Genomic DNA, 9638 nt, shown 5'->3' on the forward strand with positions numbered 1-9638 from the left:
ACACACACACACACACACACACACACACACACACACACACACACACACACACACACACACACACACACACACACACACACACACACACACACACACACACGTAACAAGGACTAATTGTAGTATAATGTAATACAATAAATACATTTGTCAAAAACGAATGTTGTTCTGACTAGGAATTTATTAAATGTATTTTATTTATATATTTTATTTTAAGGCGGGACTAGGGGCGGGACTGGGGGCAGGACTAGGGGCGGGGTTGGGGGCGGGACTAGGTGGCGAGTAGATTTTTTGGTTGGGCGAGTAGATTTTTTGGTTGGGCGAGTAGATTTTTGGGTGATTTGTCGAACACTGTATATATATATATATATATATTTGATTAGCCTCTCTTGTTGAAATGTGTGGGTTGAATCAATGTTTTTTTTTATCATGTCATCTACTATATAACTAGGACATCTTAACAATCAGCAAAATTCAGAAACCCTGAACATGTCCATCCTTAGTATTAAATTATCCTTTACATTGGACTTAATTGTAATTCATCTCCTGGGGTACTCAACATGTGCCCTTTTTAGTTGTTATCACTCCATATTTTGTTACACCTTGGCCCAAATTATTTAGTTTTGATTTGTGTACAACACATTGGGGTATATCTTCAGAAGCCGTTAAATCTGGGCTACTAACATTACGTTACCTAGAAAGGTAATGCCCATTAGCTTCCCTGAGCTGAGATAGCCACATTGATTGCCAATGTTGACCCTAAAGTAATAAATGTATTACTTCCCCTACCCGGGATGAAAGCCATTTGGATAATAATTCAATAAAGGGATGGTGCACAACTATAAAAAAAAACAACCAGCTAATGGCAAGTAAAAATACACCCCCCAAAACCATTAAAAAATCCAAAACCTGATGCCAAAGTAAAGTAAAAGAAAATAGAAAAGTATTACAAATGAATCCAAGACCAAGGAACAAAAGAACATTTAAAATAAAAATCAATACAAAAACCTATGGCAAATACAGACAAAGTGAAAAGTAAATCTAGTCCTGATGCCCTTTTTCCAATCCAGTGCCCTCCTGTGTCAATGTCGTTGGACCCTCAACTTCCTACAAAGCCCTGGAACCTCTGTTACTTGTTGAGCAGTCTCCGGTGAGTATTTCTTCTTTTCTTTAAAACTGTCATCTTCTTTCATCAGACACTGGATGTGGCCTGTTCCGCTTTTTCTGGTCTTCTGAGATGTTCCAAGCACAGGGCCGGGACGTCACAGGTCAGTCACATGATACACAAGCAATCCTATTGGTTGATGTGCCATGTGGTACCCTCACCTTTCCCTGAGAATGATTTATCAGGCAAAAGTGAGGGAATCAAGCAACCTGATTAGTGAAAGTACCATGTGATTTCGTCTCTTTTTTTTTGCAATGAAATGTCATCCCAAACGAAATAAATCACATGTTACATCAATCAACCTGATTGGTTGATGTATCATGTGATTTCTTTACATTGAGATGACATCTCAATGCAAAAAAAGGGAAGGTGTCACATGGTCCTTTAACCAATCAGGTTGTTTGATGTACCATGTGATTCCTTCACTTTTACCTGAGATGTCTTTCTCAGGCAAAAATAAGGGGACCACATGGTACATCAACCAATAGGATTGGTTGTGCACCATCTGATTTGCCTTCTGTAATTTACCAGGCCATATATAAGGATTCCGACATCTCAGAAGACGGCACATTCTATAGTTGAAGAAAAAAAAATGACAGCCTTACAGAAAAGGATAGTCACCAGAGATGGCTCTTAAAGCAACAGAGTATCCTGGGTGTTGTGGCAAGTTGAGGATCTAATGATATTGATAAAGGGTGGCACTGGGTTGAAAAGAGGTCACTGGACCTGAATTCATTTTTCAGGGTTTTTTTGTTTGTTTTTGGCCACCGTGCTTGGATTCACTTTGAACGCTTTTATGTTTTTTTTGTTTGTTTTACTTTAACATCGGGTTTTGGATTATTATTTAATGGCTTTTATGTTTTTTATATTTATTTGCCATGGGGTTTGGATTGTGCTGTTTTTTTGGTGTGTTCATCGGCCTTTTATTGGACTACCATTCGGGTGGCTTCAGCCATGAAAATGAGGAGGACAATCCTCATGCTGGGTCAGGAAAGCAATACATTTATTTATTTAGGGTCAACATTGATGGCCTATGTGGCTATCTTAGCCCCCATTGAGAACCTAGGTAGTCACAGTGATAATCAATGGATTAAAATGTTAGTTTTTAATATAATGTGATTGTATTTTTTTATGTACAGTATTTATTTTTAATGTATTTGTTGTAAAAGCCCTATTAGCTACATTTGGTTAATAGGCCTGCTGTCCATTATCCTAGTTGGTAGTAGATTTGTTGGGGGGGGGGGGGTGTAGGGGGTAGGCGCTCTGGGGAGGGAGGTTAGGTCAACCGGGGTGATTACAGGGGATTAACTACTTATGTGCCGTAGCGGTTGTACATTTTTTGGGCCCCCCTTGCACAAAAGTTCAAAGGCCCCCTAAATTTAAAAAAAAATAGTTTCCACTGGTGTCCCCATGTCAGCGGCCTTACGAACACCTCCCCCTCATTACACACCACATTGCTCTCACACATCACCTTTTCCCTGCCGCTGGACCAATACACTGTAAGAACAATTATAGGATAAAGTATCTGTCGTCTAAATTTAGCATAGGCTGAACTTGATGGACGTATGTCTTTTTTCAACCTCATCTACTATGTAACCTTTCTCTCACCCCTTAAAACACACACACCACCTTGCTTTCACCCCCTCACACAAACAACCTTGCTCTCAACTACTCACACATACACATGTATTTTCCTCCCACTCACTGTCCTCCTCTCCCCTTCTTGTCTCACTCCCTTTCTTACTCTTCTTGCTTCTCTCCAACCTCCTCTCACACATCCCCCAAAAAACTAAATTTACTCCCAACACACACAATTCCACACAAAAAAAATCACACACACACACACACACACACAAACACACAATTCCACACATAAAATCACACACAGACACAAACACACAATTCCACACAAAAAAACACAAACACAATTCCATATAAACAATCGCACACACATTTCTGCAAACAATCATACACAATTCCACAAAGAATCACAAACACAATTCCACACAAACAATCACATACATACAAACAATTCCACACATAATTCCACACAAGCACACACACACACACACTTTCCCCCTCTAAGAATTTTACCTGGGGGTGGGGGGAACAGGGCTGCTCCCATCCTGCCTGTGTGTTACCCGCTGCAGTGAGTGCTTAGCCATTTGGGCAGGGAAACAGACAGGAGGAGTGTGTGGAGAGATGGCCCCATAGCAGCCGGTGCAGAACGTATGCCTGACCTCTGACCTCCACCGGGCCCAATTTCCAATTTGTATTGCCCAACTGGTTACCTTAGAGGCCATGAAAGCATACACAAGGCATGCCTTGATGACCACTATGTCTTCCAAATGGTTAATACACAGGTCAGGGCTAAATTATTTGGCCTTGTCCAGGTTGTTCACTTTGGCTTCCTACTATATATTGCTAAGGCAGAATGGCTCACTTCAGAATTCTGGACAAATACTTTTTCTGCTACCTGGCGATAGATGCTTCCAGCAGCTAATGCCAGTTACAGCCATGACCTAAATAGAAATGCGTTCATTTTAACAGACTGCTGGGGATATGCGTTGAGGTGGTCCCCACCTCTTTTGCATACTATTAGCACTAACATCCGTTAAAGTTAACGGGAGGCTGTCGTTACTTTAACACAGTACTTAACGCCTCGTTACGGAGCTTTGAAGATACTCTTCAGCACTTAAGAGACATTAACTGAATGTCATGTTAAGTAGTTAACAGACTTCTGAGGATTTAGACTCTTGTATTTAACCTACTGAACAATCTTTAGTCACTATTTTCAGTATGTCTTTTTTTTCTAAGCATTGCAAGTGATTCACTCGTGTCCACATTTCAATACAGTTTTGCCCATTTTGTATTGTAAGCAAGCAGGTAGTTTGTATTTTTTGGTTAGAACGTACATAAAGGGCGAGGGAGATATAGAGAGGGGAAGAAAGTGAGATGGGACAACTGTTTTAAAGTATAGAGCAGAGAGAAAAGGGATGCGAGAAAAGAGATACAACAACATACAGTACATGCATATACAGTAGCAGGATGGCTGTGAATCACATTTCAAAACACTTACATTATTCTAATTTGGAGGGTCATTAGGTTTTCTTGTTTTATTTGAAGTTTCCGTTTATTAAGCTTTTATTTTCAAAGTACACTCCTCAAAGGCACTTCGATCACAAAACAAAAATACAGAGCCAGAAATGAACATAGCAAACTCAATACATTTCAAACATTTTGTATTCCTTCACTTGGTTATTTCTTTCTGAATGATTGCAATCCGGTCCATACAGAAAGCATCCCATTGTGTTAAGGCGCTGTCAAGTTTAATTCAATAATACAATAGTAAATCTTCATATTACCAAAACACCTTTAAATGACAGCTTGAAAAATAATTTACTTTACTTCTCATTGCAATGAGTAATCTTTCGAACAATGCCATTATTTATTTCCGTAGTAAACATAGCATCAGAGTATTTTAAATTACTTCCATATTTTCATTATTTATAATACAGAACTGAACACCCCAGATTAAAAAAGCAGTAAATGGAGTTTAAAGTCAAGTATATAGCTTATGAGCATTGTCTCTTAAGGAGTAGGCCTTAAGGAGTAGGCATTAGAATTCGTACGGACAATATTGAAATTAGGCTCTTGCTCTTCATTCATTAAGTGTTTTATGTAGAAAATAGATCAGTGTTTTGGAAAATTGGCAGTGAAATTAAGTTCAAGCTACTTAGACAAATTGAAAAGCACCTTTCTTTACAAGTAAATCTTAAAGTTCTTCATGAGTCGGCTTCCAGCTTAAATGCAATTAAATGTATTATAGACTAATGGCTGATTTACAGTATTTCATACAGCTTTAAATATATTTTGCCTTGTTCTTAATTTGCTTCTGAATGTGTGTAATGTCTACAACAGTTCATAACTTATCCTAAGTTTATATAATGGCATTCTTTGCAAACAACATAATATTGTATATGCTCAACCATGAAATAGGCAGCCTATTTCCCCATAACATATTCCAAATAGTGTAATTGCAGTTCTGTACTGATATACACAATTTACATAACACTGCATAAAGAAAATATTGTTATAAGCAGAGAGCTAAAAAGACAATTGTAAATTTACACAAGAAGATTTCAAAACTATTTAGGTCAGTTTTCATACAAAATGAATTAAAATCCTTGAACTGCTGGCAGTACTCTTATTTTCACTAAAGTACACACAGACATTTTTATATAATTATGCTTTATACTGGATTACGTACCAAAACATGGATATCAAACGTTCATTATTGTTTGTACTTAAGAAAGATGTGCATTACTCAGTCCGCATATTCTGCAGTTTATATACTCTTACATTATGTACAGATTTTTTTTTAATCATCTCATATCTATAAAAACAGTAAAATATAACTTTACACATCATTTCAAAGCTATTTATATACAGGCCATAAGTCTGTGTTTGACAAAGGGAAATCGTTTTTCAATTATTTTTAGAACAGTAGTTCCAGATGTGCACAATACTGCACTGAGGAACAATGCAAACTATATTTTATTGTAAGTGTTGAAATTAAATCAAGAAGCACATTATGATAACGACTGCAGTTTGGTAATTCTAGCAAATTCAAGTTCTGCTGTTCAATAAAAATAGAAAAGCCATCAATGTATCTGCATTCTTTTCACATGTCCTTAAACCTGTTTTATTTATCCCATGTTCACGTCATACAGCTATTAAGATTCATACAAGGATTCTGGGTAGTGACATGCAAAGTAGCACTTTTAGCCTCCCTTTCATTTAGACAGGGACTCTGTGGTGTTTTTTCTGCTGATTTACATAGCTGGCCAATGGAAAACATGCAAATACACTCATGGGGTTTCTATCTTGGCTGTACTTTAGTCGGTAGAAGGTTTTTGTCACATAATCACCATAAACTGTGTCTAGTTTGCTGTTCAATAGAAAAAAAAAGTGCTGTACATTTGGCCAATTTATTTTGGGAGAAATTAAGATAATGTCCTTGGATCCTAAAAAAAAAAGATGAATATGCTGTAACTGTAAAATTACATGTACAGTGATTAATATAATTGAAATACATGTGTGCTGAATGGTCCTCGCATGTGAAATATTTAAAGCTGCACCATCACCTACCTACTCAGCCACTTTTTGAAGGCATTATAGCAAGGTATATAAAACACAACAGTCCAAGAACAAAGTTTGGTATAAGTTTAAAAGATAGGCAACTTATTCTTTATATCCAATTATATTTCTTGTTTACCCTATTGGCGGTGAGGAAGCAGCACGGCGAGAATTCGGTATGTAAAGTTGTGGGGTTCTAGCTGTTGTGGTGCGTGTATAGTTCTACATACTTTGTCACCAAAAAGTGGCCAAGTTTTGGTGCTTCTGTAGATCTATACAGATTACTGACCAGATTTACAGTGCAGTACAACCAGTTTTACTCATGTTATTGCCACTGACTTCAGTGGAGATAATGTAAACCATATTGAGTTACATCTGACTGAAGTCTGATGACCTCGTACAGTGTTTATTTTCCCAGTATGTGTTATAAGATTTATAGCAAAAGTATAACCAGAGCATTGCATTGTGATCAGAATTGATTTAAAGAATACCATTCGTGTAGCTTTTACTGACCATATCCTTTAAGATCGGAGTCCTAATTACCAAGCTCCTTATAGCAAAATGATGCACATTGGTGCTGTACATGATTAAATAAACTTTGCAAACGTTGCACTATTTGTGAATTTTTAATTATTATTAAAATTGTATGGTATACTGAGTCCGAAAACCGAAAAAAATATTAATAATTTATTGAATGTAGAATTAATTTTGAAAATGACTTTATTCTTTCTCTTATTTTGCCTTTATTTGGTAAATTCCCTGTAGAATTAATTCTAACCAATGTAGGAGATACAGGAGATTTTCTACATGACCTTATGGAACCAAATAGTAAATTGTTAGATGCTGTTTAAATGAGTGCAGTTTCAAGTAAATAATCCAACAGCTGTTTCTTATATACTGATATCGTTATGAAAACAAGTTTATTTGCTACCGTGATATATGTTATTCCCCTTTCTTAGAAAATGTAATATTATCAGGAATGATGATATGTATTCTATGTTCTGACACAACATGTATACTACACAGTTGCTTTTATTAATACAGATTTATTCATTAGCCTTTTATAATAGTACGGGATTCATGCTTGTAAAAGTTTCGTTTTTTATTTTTGCTTAAAGCACAAGGTAAATTATTCCTTTGCTTTCTGTTAAAGAGGAGCATTGTGTCCTTGAAAGCTTCTAATCTTGTTGGTCACAAAGAAACTTCAGTTTTCACCAGGACCAATATGGCTTGCAGGTAAATAAACATAATGACTATAAATTATCCTACTTCACAATCTGAAGTTATTATTATTTCTTATTTTAATATTAGAAAAGATGGCTACCATTATAAAATGGCTCAAATGAACGTAATTAACAGCTGCAAATTTTAGCCCAACAAGAAATTATAATTGCTGTCTTTGGATCTTGGGAAATAGGACCCTTTGTGTTACCTCAATAAAGATGGAAAAGTGTGAATCAAACATAGGTTTTACAAAAATAGCAGTTTACATTTCAGACAGTTACTTGTGTAATATTTTCCACACTGATTATCTGATAGATACTGACTAAGAGAAATTCGGGATAACAAAGAATCACTAGCTTATTATGCTTTTCTCTTTTGTACTGTACATGCAAATATTATATAATCAATATGTTATAAAAGGTGCATTCACTCTTATGTCAACGCTGAGATAAATGGTATTATTGTACTCATCCATAACTGCGATTTTTTTTCAAAATGAGGATATTTTACATATTAAATCTGATTCTGTTATTTCGTCCTCTATCCCAATGATCATTCTTATGTTCCTGTTCCCCATTACACACCCGCGGTACATTACTCTCAAATCTAGAGTCTCCTCTGTGAACTGACAACACTACAGTATCATTAGATATGCGTATAATGGGACAGAGATGACAACTAGAGAAGCTCAAACCCATAGCAAACCATAATAAATGTTTTGTTTTTTTATTTTAACTGCATTTTTCAGCTTTACAATTTATTTCACTGGAAGTGACAAGACAAGTAGAAGGAAAGGAAATATGTCATTAGCAATGGCACTTTGGACCTCAGCTCAAGAGTAAATGCACCTTTCAAATAAGCAAAACAAAAACCTGACACATTTGTAAAATATTCTTTTTTTATTTCTATAATGTGTTACTAGTTTTAGCTATCTGGCTAGTACTGTATGCCTTGTTAACAGCAATTAAAATCGACTCATTAGGTTAAACTATTTTGGTCAGCATTTACTAAACCATTTGCAAATAATACCATAGGGGGGAAAAAATGTTTATTTCGAAATGTCAAGCAATGTCAAGTGTTCCACTTATAACACCAAATGTTAAAGAATAGGATGTACAGTAAAATTGTAATAATAGTATTAAATGACACATTGATTCTTTAATATATCTTTCTTTCTCCTCAGCAAATACATATTTGGCTTTGAAAAATATGGAATTTATGTTTTCACCCTTATGTTCCTCTTCTTACAGGTTAATTTTTTTGTAATATACAACCAGTATGGAAGCAATTTATTGAAAAGCCATTGTTTCCTTTTCGAAAATACCAAAAAATATTTTTTTTTAAATTTTAAATGTTTTATTTTTTTTTCTTAGAAAATGTCACATCTTGATGCAGTTGATGTCAAGTGTGCTTTAGTCAATATGAATCAAGAGACTAACAACGGTGGCTGCAGAAACTGGTGTGTTGCCTGTACAACGACTTCAGTCAGATTACAGTTCTTCCAATGTTAGCTGTGCATGTCAGTCAAACTTCATCTTGAATTAGTGTAGAAAATTGAGTTGTGTTTCTGTTTTATATCTGTTTTCCTGGGGGTTTTTTTTTCAACGAAGCATCCATTTTGTGAGTCAAGATGAAATCCACGCGAACAAAATAATTCTTGGTCGAAAAAAAAGTCTTCAAGATATCGGATGCCTCTTTCACCACTTTGACAATAAACGCACAAGACCATTGTGTAAGGCACTCAAAAGGTTCTTATCAATCACGAGAGATCAGTCACACTGACATTCATTCTCATGCCAGGACTCACGTAAGGTACTGCATGCACTGCTTTTGGAAATTCTGGAGTCATAACACGTCCATTTTCCCCAGCACTTCCTGTAATTGACAGCCTTGCCTTGTTCCTCATGACATCACGCAAAGATATCTTAAATATAAAAAAAAAAAAAGAGGGGAAATATAATATGACACATCAGTGACAATGAAGAGTTTGAATAAAACAATCCATTATAAAATCTCTTTGCGTATGAGAAATATAGAAACAAAAAAAACAAACACTGAATGCAGAAAGCTGGTTACAATACTGTGTTTGAAGCACATTGAACATATGTAATAC

At 35.8% G+C, this 9638-nt stretch overlaps 1 protein-coding gene across 5 annotated transcripts in view; it reads right to left on the bottom strand.

Annotated features, from left to right (window-relative positions):
- Positions 1-9047: 9047 nt before the first annotated feature.
- The window catches only part of GRIA2 (glutamate ionotropic receptor AMPA type subunit 2), a 153296-nt gene continuing 152705 nt past the window's right edge, over positions 9048-9638 (bottom strand). For 3 of the 5 annotated variants that reach the window (XM_075612573.1, XM_075612601.1, XM_075612564.1), the window contains one exon: positions 9048-9449. In XM_075612573.1, coding sequence (XP_075468688.1) covers positions 9285-9449 — 165 coding nt within the window. In that variant the 3' untranslated portion in view covers positions 9048-9284. The remainder of the gene's footprint in view (positions 9450-9638) is intronic. The other 2 variants (XM_075612588.1, XM_075612582.1) reach the window with 1 other exon arrangement.

The sequence above is a fragment of the Ascaphus truei genome, chromosome 1 (genome assembly GCF_040206685.1).
Source record: "Ascaphus truei isolate aAscTru1 chromosome 1, aAscTru1.hap1, whole genome shotgun sequence".
Taxonomy (NCBI): Eukaryota; Metazoa; Chordata; class Amphibia; order Anura; family Ascaphidae; genus Ascaphus; species Ascaphus truei.